Source organism: Rhinoderma darwinii, chromosome 1 (assembly GCF_050947455.1).
Source record: "Rhinoderma darwinii isolate aRhiDar2 chromosome 1, aRhiDar2.hap1, whole genome shotgun sequence".
Classification (NCBI taxonomy): domain Eukaryota; kingdom Metazoa; phylum Chordata; class Amphibia; order Anura; family Rhinodermatidae; genus Rhinoderma; species Rhinoderma darwinii.
This window is the reverse complement of record NC_134687.1, coordinates 296781546-296802326: the sequence shown is the minus strand read 5'-3', so window position 1 is coordinate 296802326 and position 20781 is coordinate 296781546. Positions and strand designations below refer to the sequence as shown.

The following is a 20781-nucleotide window of genomic DNA, read 5'->3' as shown; positions in this document are numbered from 1 at the left end:
ACAGGAAGATGACAGAAGTTGCAATTCTTTCGGAACAGGACATTTTTGCTTGAGATTCACAACAATTGACTAGTGTTACGCGGCTTAAGCTGTAGTAAGCCCTTAGCTTAAAGGCATATTTCCAGATTGGACCATTTTCACTTATCCACAGGATAGATGATCAATGTCTGATCACTACGGGCCCAGCCGCTGGGATCCCCACCGATCGCAAGAACGGAGGTCCCAAACCCCGTTTCTCCTTACTGCTCGACTGCAGTAAAAAGGACATTGAACGGAGCGGTGTTGAAGCATGCGCGCTGCCACTTTATTATAAGTCTATGGGAATGACGGAAATAGCCAAGTACATCATTCAGCTGTTTTTGACTGTCACATATACATTGTTCTTGGGATAGGTAGGGGTTCCAGCGATCAGACAAGTATTACCTATCCTGTTGATAGGTGATAATTGTCCGTTCTGGTACAACTTTTTTAATGTTTAAATGTATATAGGCTAGAAAAACTACACAGAACTATTCATGTCTTGATGTCATCGCTCTACTTTAGATGAAGCTGAGCAGTAATGTTTTTTAACTGTGCAATTCTTTCAGATAACTTTGTTATTGCGTGTCTCTGTCGCTGAATCTGTCGTTGCAGGGTTCTCAGTTTCTTTTTAAGTTTCACAGTATCTGGATTGAAACGAGGGAGGTCTTTTTCATTGTGCACTGCTGAATATGTGTGGTCACAAGGTCGATGTATTTCGGTTTCTTGGAATCCACCTACAACTTCCATGGACCCACAGTTTCCAAAGTTTTGGTCTGTTGTGGTTATCTGTTTTCTTCTTCTTTTCCGAGCTTTGCAGACAGAAGGCACAGCATTTAAGCGCAGTCGGGGTACCAGTGTCCCTGGCTGTAAAATGTAATCCTTCTCTTTAAAATGGTCACTGCAGATTCTGCTGGAGGCTGACGGTTTCCAACCAGGACTTTGAAGAGCTTTAAGCCATTTGAAAAGATGCTGAGGATTTTTCATAGGAAACCTGTTAAAGAGGAAATGATGAAGATTATTTACATTTTCCTTTTTTGCGGAAAATATCAAAGCACACACACATTGAGCCAGATCTATGGTGTGGCACACAGCATGTACATTTATTTACTGTTTTAGACACATTTTTTTGACACGCTCAACAAGGGGGTGTTGTTTTGCTGCAATAAAATTGGCGGAAACGAAGTCAACCAATAGGTGGTATATGGAAGAGATGCGGTTATAGGGTGTGCCCCGCGCCCACTTATGTATATGTTAAGCACCTAATTTTATGTTATGCAACTGTATTTGTATTAGGAGAACAGGTTTTCTTCCATAGAGCACTATATATTTTGTATGGACGAGACTGTAAAGGCACATTAGTATCAGAGGTCAATTGTGGCATGTGGCCCCTTTAAAAAAAATGGGAGGAGCCTAGTCTTTAACCCCTTAACGCAAAATCACGTAACTGTACGTGATGAGGGTTAAGGGGAAGTATGGAGCGAGCTCACGGGCTGAGCTCGCTCCAAACACAGCGGGTGACGGATGTTACACGCAGCCGACACCTCACTGCAATGGGCGGAATCAAAGTTCACTTTGATTACGCCCGTTTAACACCTTAAAAGTAGCAGTCAATCGCTACAGCGGCATTTAAAGTGTTAGAATCAGGGGGGCACCCCCTCAAACATGCCATCGCGCCCCGCAGCGCGATCAGCCGGTAACAACAGTTGCAACGGCAGCCTGGGGGCCTATCAAAGGCCCCCAGGTCTGCCATCTTTGTACTCCTTTGAAGATCTGCCTCCGGCAGGGCTTCAAAGGAGACTGTCAGAATCACAATATACTGCAATATATTAGTATTGCAGTATATCATGCAAGCGATCCAACGATCGCTGCTTCCAGTCTCCTAGGGAGACTAATAAAAAAAGTTTTTTGTTATGTTCCAACAAAAATAAAGCATTAAAAGTTCAACAAAAACACCTTTTTACATTTTCTTTCCTAAATCAATCTTAAAAAAAAAAAAAAGTTAACCTAACTGGTATCGCCACGTCCCTAAAAGTCCGAACTATCACAATATAGCATTGTTTAACCCGCTCGGTGAATGCCGTAAAAAATATATATATATAAAACACGCAAATTGCTGGTTTTTGGTCACCATAACGCTAAATAAAAATGAAATAAAAAGTGATCAAAAAGTCGCATATACCCCAAAATGGTATCTGTGAAAACTACAGCTCACCTTGCAAAGTTTAAGCCCTCACATCGCTAAATTGATGGAAAAATAAAAAAGTTAAAGATAATTTGTTTTTTTTTTGAAAGTGGTAAAACATAAAACAAAACATAAATCTGGTATCGCCGTAATCGTATCAACCTGTAGAATAAGGTGAAAATGTAGTTTTTACCGCCTGATGGATGCCGTAAAAACAAAACCCCAAAAAATATGGCGTAACCACTGTTTTTTCCCCACGAACAATTTTTTTTACAGCTTCCCAGTACATTATGCGGTAGAAGAAATGGTGCCATGAAAAACTACAACTTGTCCCGCAAAAAACATGCCCTTGTATGGCCATATAGACGGAAAGATAAAAAAATTATAGCTTTTGGAAGGTGGGGAGGAAAAATCAAAAGCGAAAATCTGAAAAATGGCGGGAAGGAGGAGGGAGGGGGTTAAAAAAAAAAAATATTATATATAATTATTTATATATATATATATATAGAAGAAGAAACTTTGCAGCACTCCAACATGAAGTAGGATTGAAACGTTGCTGTTGTTTTGGATTGAATAAACCACCATCTTTTTCATGTTGGAGTGCTGCAAAGTTTCTTCTTCTATATATTATAATACGTCCGAGGATCGGGACGTTTTGCTGGGCACCTGGTCGATTATTCTTGTGTGAGTGCTGCTGCCTTCTTGTTTGCTATATATATATATATATATATATATATATATATATACACACACACACACACACACACACACACACACACACACTACCGTTCAAAAATTTGGGGTCACCCAGACAATTTTGTGTTTTCCATGAAAACTCACACTTATATTTATCAAATGAGTTGCAAAATGACTAGAAAATATAGTCAAGACATTGACAAGGTTACAAATAATGATTTTTATTTGAAATAATAATTTTTCGTCGAAGAATGCTCCATTTGCAGCAATTACAGCATTGCAGACCTTTGGCATTCTAGCTGTTAATTTGCTGAGGTAATCGGGAGAAATTTCACCCCATGCTTCCAGAAGCCCCTCCCACAAGTTGGATTGGATTGATGGGCACTTCTTGCGTACCATACGGTCAAGCTGCTCCCACAACAGCTCTATGGGGTTGAGATCTGGTGACTGCGCTGGCCACTCCATTACAGATAGAATACCAGCTGCCTGCTTCTTCCCTAAATAGTTCTTGCATAATTTGGAGGTGTGCTTTGGGTCATTGTCCTGTTGTAGGATGAAATTGGCTCCAATCAAGCGCTGTCCACAGGGTATGGCATGGCGGTGCAAAATGGAGTGATAGCCTTCCTTATTCAAAATCCCTTTTACCTTGTACAAATCTCCCACTTTACCAGCACCAAAGCAACCCCAGACCATCACATTACCTCCACCATGCTTGACAGATGCCGTCAGGCACTCTTCCAGCATCTTTTCAGTTGTTCTGCGTCTCACAAATGTTCTTCTGTGTGATCCAAACACCTCAAACTTCGATTCGTTTGTCCATAACACTTTTTTCCAATCTTCCTCTGTCCAATGTCTGTGTGCTTTTGCCCATATTAATCTTTTCCTATTATTAGCCAGTCTCCGATATGGCTTTTTCTTTGCCATTCTGCCCTGAAGGCCAACATCCCGGAGTCACCTCTTCACTGTAGACGTTGACACTGGCGTTTTGCGGGTACTATTTAATGAAGCTGCTAGTTGACGACCTGTGAGGCGTCTATTTCTCAAACTAGAGATTCTAATGTACTTGTCTGGTTGCTCATTTGTGTAGCGGGGCCTCCCACTTCTCTTTCTACTCTGGTTAGAGCCCGTTTGTGCTGTCCTCTGAAGGGAGTAGTACACACCGTTGTAGGAAATCTTCAGTTTCTTGGCAATTTCTCGCATGGAATAGCCTTCATTTCTAGCAACAAGAATACACTGTCGAGTTTCACATGAAAGCTCCCTTTTTCTAGCCATTTGGAGAGTTTAATCGAACCCACAAATGTAATGCTCCAGATTCTCAACTAGATCAAAGGAAGGTCAGTTTTATAGCTCCTCTAAACAGCAAAACTGTTTACAGCGGTGCTAACATAATTGCACAAGGGTTTTCAAGTGTTTTCTAATCATCCATTAGCCTTCTAACACAGTTAGCAAACACAATGTACCATTAGAACACTGGAGTGATGGTTGCTGGAAATGGGCCTCTATACACCTATGTAGATATTGCATTCAAAACCAGACGTTTGCAGCTAGAATAGTCATTTAGCACATTAACAATGTATAGAGTGTATTTCTGATTAATTTAATGTTATCTTCATTGAAAAAAACTGTGCTTTTCTTTCAAAAATAAGGAAATTTCGAAGTGACCCTAAACTTTTGAACGGTAGTGTATATATTTTTTTTGATAGGGACAGTTGGTGAGTGATGGAGGAGAGAGACAGAAAGAGTGATGCGTGTGGGATAAGCAGGAGGGAGAGAAAGAAGTCCGTACAGAGTGGGTGGATTCGCCAGGCGGGGCATGAGCCGCTGTTGGACAGACGGGCGGGGCGAGAGCTGCCAGATTGTATAGCCGGGCAGGGCGAGAGCTGCCAGATTTGATAGCAGGGCGAGAGCTGCCAGTTCAGATTGCTAGGTGGGGTGCAAGCTACCAAGTGACTGATCCACCAAAAAGACTTTATATTGCTAGGCTGAATGATGTATCGCTAGCTCAGCTCTTCATAGGAGAACAAAGATCCCCTGCACCACAAGTTTAACATGAGACTGAGCCATAGCCAACACGATGACCCATTCTCACCAGTTAAATCAGAAACTGCCTATTATAATGCCTATATATTAGGGAAACCGTCGAGCTTATGTACCAAATATTGTAACCATGAAGATTGTGTCTCTGTTGGAAGTTCTGTTCAGAATCTTATACCTGTGTCGTCTGAAGTTCTTGATGTGCAATTTCCTCTTCGGGGCAGTAACCATCCTAAACCCCTCCCAACCGTTACACACCAAAATTATCATACAGCATGCACCAATATTTTTTGACAGCATTATTTAAATCTGCCCCAATGTATTCCTCTACCAAAGTTTAGAGAACAGGGACAGTTAAACAGAGTTACCAAACGCTCTAGTAAGCGATTACATGAACAAAAAGTTAGATTGGCAGTGTATGGGAATGGGAAGAAGTACTCCATGTTATTTGCCCTAAATGTCTGATCAGTGGTGGTGATTTGGTGGAAAGCTGGCCAAACATGAACAGTTTCTCTTTATTATCTTTAACACATTCCTAACTTTTCAGAATAAGCGGTTGTGTGGGTTTGTATGTGTGTGTAAACGAGGAATAACACTATTTCTGGCCATTTTATGATTTGCATTCTGCGTTTCGCACTTTTCCCCTCTGCAGGCTCTATTTCTGTTTACTTTGAGCTAGGGGGCGGAGCCTAACGTCTATCATGTCTTCTATACACTGTACACATAGAACGAACAGGATAATCCTGCTCTCCTATCTTATATATAGAAGCTGGAGCAGCATGGAGGAGGATATACAGCAGTAATGAAAAGTGTAGTAGAATCCAGCACTGGGGTGACAAAGAAATCTTACCAACAGCCTATGTCTTTCTCACTCTGCTACTGCTCACACCCCCCTCTCCATAGACTTGTATGCAGCGTTGCTGGCTGACTTTCTCTCTCTCTACTCCCCCTCATGGACTTGTATAGGCAGGAAGTAAAGAGAAACACCCACCCCCAACCTTCTGCAGCCCGTCAATTCTGCTCTGTAACCAGGGACGGACTTTGCTTGACAACAGAGGATAGATAGCAGATTACAGGAAGGAAGAAACCTAGCGGCAGTAACTTTATGCAGAATTTGCATGGATAAAACAATTAAATTTTAACAGTATATCAGGTATACTATTAAATTAACATAAGTTGTTTGAAAAAAATTGCGTGCATTTAAAAGGTGTTGTCTCATAAACACAATGCTTTCTATATGCCATATCAGGGAATATGAACGTCATAGAGGGGTACCCACTCTGGCAGACCTGGCCTATTCATGTATTACCGTATATGGTTAGCCATACATTCGAACGATTGGCATGTAATACTACATTTAGCACGCAGAGGCCACTGCAGGGGAAATGTATGGAGAAACTGCAGGGGTTTTCTAAAGCCACACTGGTGGCAATCGGCTAATCCCTAGCTTCAATCTGAATAGGGGTTGTCTTCATGAGACAACCCCTTTCTATTATGAGAGATATGAAAACAGCCAAGTAAATGGAAAATAAATTGAAATTTTAAACAATTTACAATATTCCAGTTAAAATTTAAATAAAATGTAAGTAACTCTTTTCTAATAATTTGTTTTACTTATCTTGTAGTGATTTTGAGTTACATTATGTTTTCTGCACTATTCACTACTCTATTCACATTGAATTTGAGCCATATGTCAGAAGCAAACATTTAAAGTAGAAAAGCGCAAATATATTCGAAGATTCCCATAGATTTATTTGGGCCAGTTATATGCCAGAAACCTAAGCTAGAGGTATACAAAGGAATAGATGTACAGGTAATAAATTGCAAATGTGTTTACTTGTTTTGTAGGATGTGCTGTCTAGAGCGTAAAAAAAAGAAAAACCCTCACAATGCTCTTAGATTGTCATCTATTACCTTTGTGGAGACTTTCCCTGCAATTCTCAGCAGTGTGCTGTAGAGCTTTTCTTCCTGATTTGCTAACAGGATATTGCTATCATTGTCTGCTATGTTACAGATAGAGTGGAACTGCAGCCCGGAACCTTGTCACTGTTCCTACAAGTCTGCTAACTCACTTGGCGCTCCTCTCCCCTGTTAGGGTATGTTCACACGCTTATGCAAAAAATGTCTGACATTTTCAGACGTTTTTTAATCAAACTCGCGGTTTTTGTAGTTTTTTTTTTACGGCCGTTTTTCATAGAGTCAATGAAAAATGGCTAAAAAAAACTACTCAAGAAGTGACATGCGTTTTTTTACATGGCTAGGGGTTGCTTGTGACCCGAGGACGCACTCTTAATAAAATAGAGTGCAGAAACGCGTAGGGACGCGTAGTTTGCACCATTACTATATTGTTGTACAAGAGGGGCTGTTAGATACTTGTGAACTGAGCTGATGCTCCTTGTCACTAGCACTCTCCCATTCACCCTGGTGCCAAGTGCTTATGCCTGTTACCTGAGTTTTTTGGCTATTAGCCCATTTTAAAATATATATTCAATAAAATGCTAGTTGTTTTTTCTTAATCGTTCTTGCAGGTAGTAATATATTATATCAAATTGAACGTTTATCACATATCAGCAATAGGTGGAATTACTTATTTTATAATAAAGACTAATTACAAAGTTACACTAAACACACTGACTAATCTTTTATTTTTTTTTAAATGACCTCAAAAGGAGTCTATAGCCTTTAAGAAAAGCAATTTAAGAAGGAGAACTGTACTTTTGGGTAATAGCTTGATATGCTTCCTTCAAATAGGTGACAGTGCAAAAGGGGTTTGAAGTGCTTCCATCCTGGAAATCAGAGGTATCGGATCAATGTGATCTGTAACATATTAAAAGATAATTTTCACTGGATGTCACCTTTTAAATTCCCTAGGTTTGTCTATTATATAGAATACAGTGATTTGATTATCAATGGTTCACAAATTGTGTTAGCATTCCCTGAGCACGAGCCAATAATCATTGGCTTCCCGATCATTGTCCTGTGTAAACAGGGTAACGATCAGCCGAGGAACTAACTAATTCGTCGGCTCATCGTTTTGTCTATGCAGCACAAAATATTATCTTTGTTGGCAGCTCATCTCCCTGTGCAAACAGGGAGATGTTGTGCCGACGTGATCGAAATGCATGCGGATGGGTGATCGTAGTAACGATCGCTCGTCACCATAGATTACTGATCACAGCACCTTGTGAAAGGAGCAAACTAGCGCCGATCAGTGAGCTGTCTTGTTGATTGGTGCTAGTTTTTTACGGCCAAATTTGGCCTGTGTAAAAGGACCCATATAGTTGGGCAAGTCAATTTGACACATTTGAAGATTCAAATTTGGGGACTTAGAGAATAATAGGCAAATCAATTTGCTATTGTATTTTATTGGTAGTTGAATCAATTGTCTTATCTCGATCTATAGGGTACGGTTAGCAAAAGCATGCAGTCTCCTGACAGGTTCACGGAGCTATGTGCAAGGGGATTTTAAACGCCTTTCATGTGGATTGCTCCTGTGGCTATAAAGTGCTATTCTGATATTACTATTATTATGCTATATAAGGGATTTGAGCACTTAATATATTGGTAAAAGGAACATAGCATTCCACAACAAGAGCAAAATATGAGTAGTCAAATATAGTGGCGGTTATATAATGGTGTGGGAATGGTGTGCCGCTTCAGGACCAGGACAAATTTCCATTACTGAAGATACCATCTCTGTACCAGCAGAAAATAGTTAAAAAAGGACACTATGGTCCCTCAACAAAGTCATCAGTTAAAATGAACACCTCTTCTATGGGGGACCACCAAAAAGGTTTTGTTAGGGTAGAAATAATCAGGCTGGCTCACTAATTCTTTCTATATCATAGAGGATATGGAGAGCAAGGCTCTAAGTGCCATATGTAGTAAGGTTTGCAGATTCCTAATTTTACTGACATCACTTACAAGGCAGCACATTATAAGGAGAGGTCCCCTTTGTCATTGCGCCAAATTATGCTGTTTCCCCCACATGGATGCCGACTGTAGGTGTACACCGCCGAACAGCAGTAGGCTCAGATGGACCCAGTAGGGAAATGATCAGCCATACCAGGAGATAATGGACAGCTGCAAATATAAGTGGAGCCTCGAGCCAGCGATAAGGTGCAGCCACGCTGTTTGGGAACAGAGGTGCAAGCTCGGAAGGAAGCAAGCTTTGGCTCTGTTAGACAAACCCTTTATATTTCTACACCTCTACTTGCTGTAAGGTCATCCCCAATCCTCTCTCCCTTGCATTTATGCTGATCAGAAAGAAATCTTTCAGTATAAACCAACTGTGATTATGACAAAAATAGAACTGTGGAGGGTCGTGACTTATCTGTGGAAAGATTCCTATGGTCTGCTACACTAAGGCTGGGTTCACACACACTATTTACGGACGTAATTCGGGCGTTTTAGCCCCGAATTACGTCCGAAAATGCGGCTCAATAGCGTCGGCAAACATCTGCCCATTCATTTGAATGGGTTTTATGATGTTCTGTTCCGACGGTCATTTTTTTTACGCCCTGCTGTCAAAAGGCGGGGCGTAAAAAAGACGCCCGTGTCAAAGAAGTACCTGTCACTTCTTCAGACGTAAATGGAGCCGTTTTCCAATGACTCAATGGAAAAACAGCTCCATTTACATCCGTAATGGACGCAGCGAAAGACGCCTCAACATGCCATTACGGCTGAAATTACGGTGCTGTTTTCTCCTGAAAACAGCACTGTAATTTCAGCCGTAACGGACGCTGCCGTGTGAACATACCCTAACTGTTTGTGGAGTCTGAAAGAACTGCTGTGACTTGCTACACTAACTGATCATAGAGGTTATTATACTAGCTGATTTGTGCAGTGCTGCTACACTAACCGTATACAGAAGTGCTGTGGCTGACAAAACCAAGTGTAGTGCTGTGACCATCAATCTAACTTGATGAAGGCTAAATTAACTGAATCCTGGAGTGCCGTAAATACCACGATTGCTTCATTATTGATGCAGTGTTTGCTATGTAGATATCAGGAAACTGTCATTGCTATGTTAAAGGGGTAAACTGGGAAACAAAAATTGCTTGGGATTTATATTGTTATGTATAAATAAGTCACTTACTAATGTACCTTCATTTTTAACTTTGTCCTCAATCGTGTGTTTAGACAGGAAACAATTGTGACCCTAGGTAGTCAGCAGGTATAATATATATGGACAATAGGAGGAATGCCTGCAGGCAAACAAAACCCTTTTTCCTGACTACCCAATGATAGCAAAGAACAAATTCAAAATATATTAAGCTACTTGTAGCAAGAACAGACCACATATATAACGATTTAAAACTGTCACTGCCTAAAACTGAAGTGAAGGTAATTCACTGGAGAAACCAGCAGAGTATAGAAATAAGTGCTGGCCGACATGCAGCGAGTCAATTACAGCCAGTAAACACCATGTGGCCTAGGGGGAAGTAAATTCAGCTAAGGCAGGAGATTAAAACAAACTGAGCCCCCCCGACATGTTTCGCTACCTAGTAGCGTCCTCAGGGGTACACGGGGCTAATGGCGACGCGGCGAAAAAACAAATCCTCTTATGGGGATGTAGGATGACGTGGGTGGAGGGAGGGTGTGAGGGCAGGCCGCCAATGAAATAAGATAAGACGCAGCAGCTGTCAGAGAGAGCGATCCAACCAATGGGGATCGCTATAGCAGAAGACCAATGAGAGGCAACGGGCCGCGCAGGCGCACTGTCAATACGGCCAAATTAGTTCAGAGGATACGCGCATGCGCAATAAGACACAGAAGGGACTTGGAAAAATAATGAGGGAAAGGAGATGTGACAGGTCGGCGCAAGCGCCGTAGCTGTCAGTTAGGACTCAGTGCAGGCGCACCGCCGATACTGACAGATCAGTGCAGAGGCGACGCGCATGCGCAATGACGCATCATAGGGACTTAGAAAAATAATGAAAAAAACAAACAGAATTTGACAGGTCGGCGCAAGCGCCGTACCTGCCAGTTAGAACTTAGTGCAGGGACCCATAATATCCCCCATCATAGAATAGCAGTGAGTGTACGGTCAGGACTGCAGAGACAGTCCAGGTCGGCATAACTGCGCCAATAGTAAGGAAGAGACCAGTCAGACAGGATATTAGAAATAGATATCAAGGATGCCCCTCGGAACCACAGACAATGGTGATAACTACCCCCCACTAAGGTATCTCAGCATGTCTCTATAGAGATACAATTATTAATGACAGGCACACCCAAACCCCCATCAGAACAAGTAGGGTTCAGAGGAATTAATGAATATTAAATACATAAATAAATTTTTGAATATAGAACAATACATATAAAATACCGGTCGCACATTATAAAACATATATGGTCATAATTAGTAATTTAATAGTCAAATTAAGCCATGATAAATCAAATTACAGCCGCTCTATTAGGGGAGGCTGTAATAGACATAAATGAGGCGAGCTATATAGTCCAAGAAACCAACTGATCGTATAGAAATATAAACGATACAGGCAACATAGACATCCCTACAGAGCGCAGAGGGAAGTGACAGACGAATCAAAGGAAAGCACTATAGGTGAAACCTTCATTAAGGCCCTGAGGGGTCATAGTCCCAAGACGGTGGATCCAACGTGCCTCCTCCTGTAGGAGTTTGCGGTCTAGATTGCCGGCCCTGGGTCCCAATTTTAGTTGTTCAATGCCCCAAAATTGGAGTAACTTGGGGTTATCGGGGTGAAACCTGTGCATATGTCTAGAGAGAGTGGTATCCTCCTTAAGATTGATGGTACTAAGATGTCTAGATACTCTCCTTCTCAGTTCCTGCAGAGTCTTACCGACATATAATTTCGGACAGGGGCACTTGGCTAAATAAATAATCCCACTGCTTTGGCAATTAAGAAACTGCTTAATATGATAAAGTCTATCATCCAAGGGGTTGGTAAAACTCCTAACCCTAGGCATTAAGGGACAGAAGGAACATCTGCCACAGGGATGGAAGCCAGTGACAGGTGATTTCAGCCAAGTAAATGATGCATTGGACGAGGTGGGGGAATAATGGCTATGTACCAAAAAATCACGTAGATTTTTTCCCCTACGATAGGTAATGGCAGGAATGACTTCCACTAAATCAGGGTCAGCAGTGAGGATAGACCAATGTTTCTTTAAAACCCCAACAACCTGGGAGGAGCATACGTTGAAAGTGCCAATACAGCGATTGACATTGGACGATGATGGCAATGCGGATACAGTACTTCTATCAGAAAGTAGATCAGATCTATGAGACGCCCTAGCCCTAGCATAAGCCCTATGAAGCCACTTCTTGGGATACCCCCGTGCCAGGAATTTATGATAAAGACCATTGCATTCTCTCTGAAAGGAGGACTCATCAGAACAGTTGCGTTTGGCTCGTAGATATTGACCGATAGGTATCCCTCTCTTGAGGGCAGGGGGATGATGGCTATTCCAATGCAGAAAACTGTTGGTGGCCGTAGCTTTACGGAATATATCAGTTTGGACACCGCCAACAGGGTCCAGAGAGATCTTAAGGTCAAGAAAGTCAATCACCCGATCATTTATATCAAAGGTGAATTTCATACCAATAGAATTATTGTTGAGTATAGACATGAAGTCAGTAAAAGTGTTGACATCCCCATCCCACAGGATGAGAATGTCATCAATATATCTTCCCCAGAAGGAGATATGTGACGTAAAGAAAAGTAGATCGTCTGAGAAAACTATGGTGTCTTCCCACCAACCCAAAAAAAGGTTGGCGTAAGAGGGTGCACAAACAGTGCCCATGGCCGTGCCTTTTATCTGATGATAATATTTGGCATCAAAGTGAAAAAATTATGAGTGAGCAAAAAGCGTAATAATGACAAAACGAAATTATTATGTCGATGAAATTGAGTGCCTTTAGTGCTCAAAAAATATTTTACTGCAGTGAGACCTAGGTCGTGCTGAATGTTAGTATATAATGACTCCACGTCTATGCTTGCCAACAGGGTGGTAGAGGTAACATTGATCTCCTGGTGACGGTGTCCTTAGTGTCCCTAAGGTGGGATGACAGAGCAGAAACAAAGGGGGACAGAATCTCGTCCACATAAAGGCTTATGCCCTGTGTGAGACTGTCATTTCCCGACACTATAGGTCTGCCAGGGATAGGGCTTTTGTTTTTGTGAACCTTTGGTAGAGCATAAAAGGTTGCAAGAGTGGGCGTAGGATTATATAGACGTTTAAATTCATCCAAGGTGATAAGGTTATTTCTCTTAGCATCGGTGAGAAGATCATACAGTTCTGACAAGTAACTAGTGGTAGGGTTGCTTTTTAAGATAACGTAAGTTGTATGGTCACCTAGCAGCCTATGGACCATATCTGTGTAATCCACCCCGATAACCCCAAGTTACTCCAATTTTGGGGCATTGAACAACTAAAATTGGGACCCAGGGCCGGCAATCTAGACCGCAAACTCCTACAGGAGGAGGCACGTTGGATCCACCGTCTTGGGACTATGACCCCTCAGGGCCTTAATGAAGGTTTCACCTATAGTGCTTTCCTTTGATTCGTCTGTCACTTCCCTCTGCGCTCTGTAGGGATGTCTATGTTGCCTGTATCGTTTATATTTCTATACGATCAGTTGGTTTCTTGGACTATATAGCTCGCCTCATTTATGTCTATTACAGCCTCCCCTAATAGAGCGGCTGTAATTTGATTTATCATGGCTTAATTTGACTATTAAATTACTAATTATGACCATATATGTTTTATAATGTGCGACCGGTATTTTATATGTATTGTTCTATATTCAAAAATTTATTTATGTATTTAATATTCATTAATTCCTCTGAACCCTACTTGTTCTGATGGGGGTTTGGGTGTGCCTGTCATTAATAATTGTATCTCTATAGAGACATGCTGAGATACCTTAGTGGGGGGTAGTTATCACCATTGTCTGTGGTTCCGAGGGGCATCCTTGATATCTATTTCTAATATCCTGTCTGACTGGTCTCTTCCTTACTATTGGCGCAGTTATGCCGACCTGGACTGTCTCTGCAGTCCTGACCGTACACTCACTGCTATTCTATGATGGGGGATATTATGGGTCCCTGCACTAAGTTCTAACTGACAGGTACGGCGCTTGCGCCGACCTGTCAAATTCTGTTTGTTTTTTTCATTATTTTTCTAAGTCCCTATGATGCGTCATTGCGCATGCGCGTCGCCTCTGCACTGATCTGTCAGTATCGGCGGTGCGCCTGCACTGAGTCCTAACTGACAGCTACGGCGCTTGCGCCGACCTGTCACATCTCCTTTCCCTCATTATTTTTCCAAGTCCCTTCTGTGTCTTATTGCGCATGCGCGTATCCTCTGAACTAATTTGGCCGTATTGACAGTGCGCCTGCGCGGCCCGTTGCCTCTCATTGGTCTTCTGCTATAGCGATCCCCATTGGTTGGATCGCTCTCTCTGACAGCTGCTGCGTCTTATCTTATTTCATTGGCGGCCTGCCCTCACACCCTCCCTCCACCCACGTCATCCTACATCCCCATAAGAGGATTTGTTTTTTCGCCGCGTCGCCATTAGCCCCGTGTACCCCTGAGGACGCTACTAGGTAGCGAAACATGTCGGGGGTGCTCAGTTTGTTTTAATCTCCTGCCTTAGCTGAATTTACTTCCCCCTAGGCCACATGGTGTTTACTGGCTGTAATTGACTCGCTGCATGTCGGCCAGCACTTATTTCTATACTCTGCTGGTTTCTCCAGTGAATTACCTTCACTTCAGTTTTAGGCAGTGACAGTTTTAAATCGTTATATATGTGGTCTGTTCTTGCTACAAGTAGCTTAATAAAATTAGAATTTGTTCTTTGCTATCATTGGGTAGTCAGGAAAAAGGGTTTTGTTTGCCTGCAGGCATTCCTCCTATTGTCCAATCGTGTGTTTAGGCCCGGGCAAGTGGTGCTGGAGGTCCTGTAGTTTTCGGAATACTGATGACGCGCTGACACAGCCTCACGTGACTGAGGGCTTGCGTCCTCTGGACATTGATGTCAGAAATTTCCTATCGCTGGAATTCCCAAGCAGAGCAACAGCTAGCGCTCTGCCTGGGAAATCCAGCACTGCTCCCGACGTCACTGTCCAAATGACAGTGACGTCCATATATAAATCCCAAGCAATTTTTGGTCCCTGGAAAACCCCTTTAAGTGACTGGGAAGCGCACGGATTGCTATATTATTTGTATTGGGGAGTACGGCAAACTTTGTATTAACTGAACTACGGAACTTCGTGTCTGCTACAGCATTTGAAATGTTGAGAGGTGTGTAACACTAATATAATTGCAGAGTGCGTTGACTTTCACATTAATGGAACTGTGAAGTATGAGAAGTCCATACTAATTGCATAGTGGGGAGTTAAAAGTGCTATACTTAATGAATGGAGGAGTGCTGCGATGATCGCACTAAATGATGAGTGTCGAGAGTGCTAAATTAACTGAATGATGGAGAGTCCTGTTTGTGAAATTAACAATACAGTATTTATATAGTAATGGTGATAACTACACGTATCAAATTGTGGAACGCAGAGATTGTAACATTATCTTAACGGTGAAGATCAATTGAATTGTAGAGAACTGTGATTGTTATACGAATTGAAATAAGGCAAAACTTAGCTTGATCCTCAAACCCATTTTGGAGAAGAGAAATGTTAACGCGTGATATGCAGAAGTTTAGGGAGAGGGTGGAGGAGAAGGTGGAGAGCCAAGTAAGGGAGATTGAAGACAAAAAAAAATTAAATTGTAAAACAAGTTGAAGATCTGAAACATCAAGAAAAGGCATTCAAACTAAAAATGACTAATTTGGGGAACAGATCCCGTCACTATAATAAAAGGCTGATCGGTTTCCCAGAGAAGAGCAAGAGTGAAGATCTAATCTTCCACATAGAACATACGCACTGGATTCTAACAAATAAAGTTATTCCTGGAAGTCGACCAAGACCAATTATTGCTAAGGGCCTGTTCACATCAGCGTTGGCTTTCTGTTGAGGGGTTCAGTCTGGAGGTTTCCGTCGGGAGAACCCCTCAACGGAATGGCAAACTGAAATCTTAGCTTCCGTTTGAATCACCATTGATATCAATAGTGACGGAAACATTGCTAATGGTTTCCGTTTGCCATCATTCCATCAGGTTTCATTTTTTTTTTACTGAATCAATAGCGAAGTCGACTGCGCCATTGATTCCGTAAAAAAAAAACAGAAACCTGACGCGCGCACGCTCTCCTCTTCTCCCGCTCTTGCTGTGGCACATTATATATATATACATACACACACATACATACATACACACACAGTGGATATAATAAGTCTACACACCCCTGTGAAGATGCCAGGTTTTTGTCGTGTTACAAAATCAGCCCAAGATTAATCATTTCATAACTCTTTACACCTTTAATGTCCCCTATAATCTGTACAATTGTATTGAAAAACAAACTGAAATCTTTTAGGGTGGAAAAATAAAGAACAAAGATAATGTGGTTGCATAAATATGCACACTCTTAAACTAATAATTTGTTGAATTACGCTTTGACTTTATGACAGCATTCAGTCTTTTTGGGTAGAAGTCTATCAGCATGGCACATCTTGACTTGGCAATTGTTGCCCACGCTTCCTTGCAAAAGCGCTCCAAATCTGTTAGATTGTGAGGGCATCTCCTGTAACTTGCAACTGTTCATCATTCCCCCCACCGTGACTAAAGCCCCAGTTCCAGCTGCAGAAAAACAGCTCCAAAGCATAATGCTGCCTCCACCATGCTTCACTGTAGGTATGGTGTTCTTTTGGTGATGTGCAGTGTTGGCTTTGCGCCAAACATACCTTTTGGAATTATGGCCAAAAAGTTCAACCTTGGTCTCATCAGACCATAACACGTTTTCCCACATGATTTTGGCAGACTTGATGTAGGTCTTTGCAAAACATAGACGGGCTTGGATGTTTTTCTTTGTTAGAAAAGGCTTCCGTCTTGCCACCCCCCCTCACAGCCCAGACATATGAAGAATACAGGAGATTGTGGTCATATGTACTACACAACCAGTACCTGCCAGAAAGTCCTATAGCTCCTTTAATGTTGCTGTAGGCCTCTTGGTAGCCTCCTGGACCGATTTTCGTCTTGTCTTTTTATCAAGTTTTGAGGGACGTCAAGTTCTTGGTAATGTCACTGTTGTGCCAAATGTAATCCACTACATGATGACCGTCTTCCCTGTGTTCCACGGTATATCTAATACCTTGGAAATTCTTTGGTACCCTTCTCCTGGCTGATGCCTTTCAACAATCAGATCCCTTTGATGTGTTAGCTCTTTACGGACGATGGCTATTGCTGTCACATGCAACAAAGAAAATGTCAGGAAAATACTAATAGAACAGCTGAACTTTATATGGGGTTACTCGGAATCACTTTAAATAATGGCAGCTCTGTACGGACTACTATTTAACATGAGTTTAAATGTGATTGGCTAATTCAGAACACAACCACATCCCCAATTATAAGAGGGTGTTCACACTTATGCAACCACACAATTGTAGTTTTGTTATTTTTATTTTTCCCCTCTAAATAATTTCAGTTTGTTTTTCAATGGAATTGTACAGATTTTGGGTCACATTAAAGGTGGAAAAAGTTCTGAAATTACTGATCTTGTAGTGATTTTTTGACATGACAAAAACCTGGCCTTTTAACAGGGGTGTGTAGACTTTTTATATCCACTGTATGTATGTGTAATATATATATATATAACAGAAGCTGCAGCAGCATGGGTGACATTATACACTGGTAATGAACAGTGTAACTGACAATCTAGCACGGAGATGTAACTTACCAGGAAGCTGCAGCACGTCTGTCTGTGTCTTTCTCACTCTGTTCACCCTCCCCTTTCCAAAGATTTGTATGGGCAGCGTGTCTGTCTCTCACTCTACTCCCTCCTCCTGCCCCCTCCCCTCTCCATAGACTTCTATGGGTAGGGTATCTGTGTCTCTCTCTGCCAAACAAGTCTATGGAGAGGGGAGCAGGAGCACAGTGAATAGACACACCACCTTCTACAGTCCGTCTGTAACTAGGGATAGATTATGAATGACAACAAGGGAATGGACAGCATATTACAGGAAGGGTGACGCCTAGTGGCAGTAACTTTACACTGAATTTGCATGGATAAAACTACATTTTAAAAGTAAGTACCTTATAAAATTTGTCTAATCTAATAGTATGCCTGATATAGCATAAGTTGTTTGAAAAGTTATTATCTATTTACAGTCTTCAGTGAGTATTTATAAGGAGAGCACTACCTCAGTATGGCAGCTCTGCGGAAAGAAGGTGACAGCACTATTCTAATGAATACAGCAGACTCATAAGCCTATTCCCTGTCCTGCGAGAATGGAGTTCTTCTTTGCTTATTATACAGGACACAATGCCCTGTATGCAAAGCCCCCTTTATGTTTACAAGTAAAGTAGTAAAATTGGTTACCTGAAAAACCTTTTACCACATCCTTTAACAAAAATGGTACTGCAATCATTTACCACACAGGTCACTGCACGACTCCTCTCTGAAGGTCCGTGTTTCACCTAGAAAACAATGTATAATCTATATTATATGTAACACTGGACAGTAATATCTGTCGTTAGAATCATTAAGGGCCTTTTCCCATCAGCGTTGCCCTTCGGTTGAGGAGTTCCGTCGGAGGTTTCCGTCGTGTTAACGCCTCATGGAAAGTCAAACTGAAACCTTAGCTTCGGTTTCCCTTACCATTGATCTCAATAATGACGAAAACGTTGCTAATGGTTTCTGTTTGCCACCGTTGTGACAGGGTTCCACTGTTCTTGACGGAACCAATAGCGCAGTCGACTGAGACCCCCAACGGAAACCCCTGATGGAACCCCTCAACGGAAGGGCAATGCTGATGTGAACACTGCCTAAGAAACAGTTGTTTCCACTAAAAGAAACAACTGCCTTCAGTAGAACGGTTGATCAGTAACTAGACGGTCAATATAAAGACATGAAACAATTGCCATGAGTTTGAAGATGTATGTATTTTGAAGTACAATACCTGCTGCGTTTGCGGTGATAAACTCTGCTTGTTACTGATTTCATGTAGTTTGGTTTTAATGATTTCAGATTGTACAGTGTTCTTTGTAGGGTCTGCCTGCAATAAAAAATAGATACTACATAATTCTGTAGTTGGTTATTATGTATAGAATAAACACATTATGGCCAATAGACATATTAAAGGTGTTGAAAGGAACAAAGCAAAATTAGTAACCCACAAAAAAAAAAGTATATAGCATACTGCAAACTTCCACAGTAGTCTAAGCAACAAATTCTTGAGAAAGCAGGTTTAAATAATTCACCGGCCAATGACATGTAGGTTATGTCTACATCTAAATAGTAAAATGGTGGGGGGGGAGGGGGGGGGGTATGGCGAACTGCCGGGATGTGTAAGTGCACAACTCCAGAACTGCTGTCTAACACTCCCTAGTCACTATTATCCTGCAAATTTCAACTTGTAAAACGTACCCCAACTCGTCAGTCTGGGTACCTCAATAAGAAAAGCAAACACTATAAATACAAATAGAGCGCCTGCGGAAAGGCTAGAAGATTTTGTCCATGTTGCTGCACAAGATGGCGCTGAGGCCTCTGCATCTTCTTCCCGCGCTGTGCACTCTGTCTTACGCTCAGGACGGAGAACGGGTTCGGAGCGGTAACCCACTCTCCCGCTGGTATCAGATCAACTCCAATAACTATCTGCCGCACTTGTTTAACCAACAAACTAGAAGAGTTCAGGATTGATGTGGGCCTAATTCGGCAGGATATGCAGGCCTTGCGGGAGCGAGTGCATCAGACTGAACAACATATTCCTCAACTGGAATATCATACTCAATTGATGCCTGCTGATCTTACCTACTTTAATAAGAAAGCCGACTTATGGCACCAGAAGGCCAATGATTTCGAAAACCGAATACAATGGAACAATTCTTGCTTTCCATAGAATTGGATACTAGGCTTACCCAAACGACCGAACGCCAACACCTTGATTCTTTTGTGGAGAACTGGATCAAGCGGCCTCAATTCGCTGAAGCCCCCAATATACTTTTTCTTCATGGTTCATTAAAGGCAGAGCATTGTTTTGTTTGTTTTTTAAAGTTTTCTAAAGTTATAAACTATAAATTTTGCTTACCTCATTGTCCCGGATTTAAGGAACTGAAACAACATTTTTGCACATATCGGGAGGCATCGCATTGTTTTGTTATTACCTGTTGTGTATTCTGAGGTTCCACTACTGCTTGAATCTCTGTCGGTAAACCAGGGAAAAGAGAAGGTACTGCATCTGGTCCTAGTTGAGGAACTGTTGCTCCTGGATATACGATGTAGTCGTTTTCAGTAAAATGATCGCTACAAATGCTGTTGGATGTTAAAGATGTGCAGTTTCCATGGTGTATTGCCACAAGCCACTTGGACAACATTTCTGAATCATTCGTTGGAAACCTGTGTAGTTTACAGTATATCCCATTTTATTATCACAGAGAAGGACATACAGGTCAGAAGAAATGCATTACATATAATCCATATGACAGCACTGATGAAACCAGCCAACTGGAGAAAGAAAAGTACACATATTGGCAGCTCATTGGGAATCCGAACAAATACAGTATTCTGTGGTACTGCTAAATGCTTTTATACTTATATCAAAGTTATCATTTGAATGGAAAGTCCTGCAACTTTCTAATATACTATGGGGGAGATTCATTAAGATTGGCGACTCATACCCCAGACTTATTCTGAATTGCGTTGGAGTAAAATGCGCCAAATTTATTAAGAGGCGCACGCCTCCGAATCAAAAAGG

At 41.7% G+C, this 20781-nt stretch overlaps 1 protein-coding gene across 5 annotated transcripts in view; it reads right to left on the bottom strand.

Annotated features, from left to right (window-relative positions):
• Nucleotides 1–277: 277 nt before the first annotated feature.
• Nucleotides 278–20781, bottom strand: part of LOC142647501 (uncharacterized) — a 35470-nt gene continuing 14966 nt past the window's right edge. The window contains exons 5-10 of one of the 5 annotated variants that reach the window (XR_012847583.1): nucleotides 20192–20423; nucleotides 18988–19083; nucleotides 18408–18505; nucleotides 16991–17269; nucleotides 7649–7750; nucleotides 940–1012 (exon numbers count right to left, since the gene is read on the bottom strand). Coding sequence is in view for 2 of the 5 variants with exons in the window: in XM_075825369.1 (XP_075681484.1) it covers nucleotides 535–1012; nucleotides 18408–18505; nucleotides 18988–19083; nucleotides 20192–20423 (904 nt within the window). In the remaining 3 variants the exon portion in view is untranslated. Of the gene's footprint in view, nucleotides 1013–7549; nucleotides 7751–16990; nucleotides 17270–18407; nucleotides 18506–18987; nucleotides 19084–20191; nucleotides 20424–20781 lie in introns of those variants that run through there. The other 4 variants (XR_012847584.1, XR_012847582.1, XM_075825369.1 and 1 more) reach the window with 4 other exon arrangements.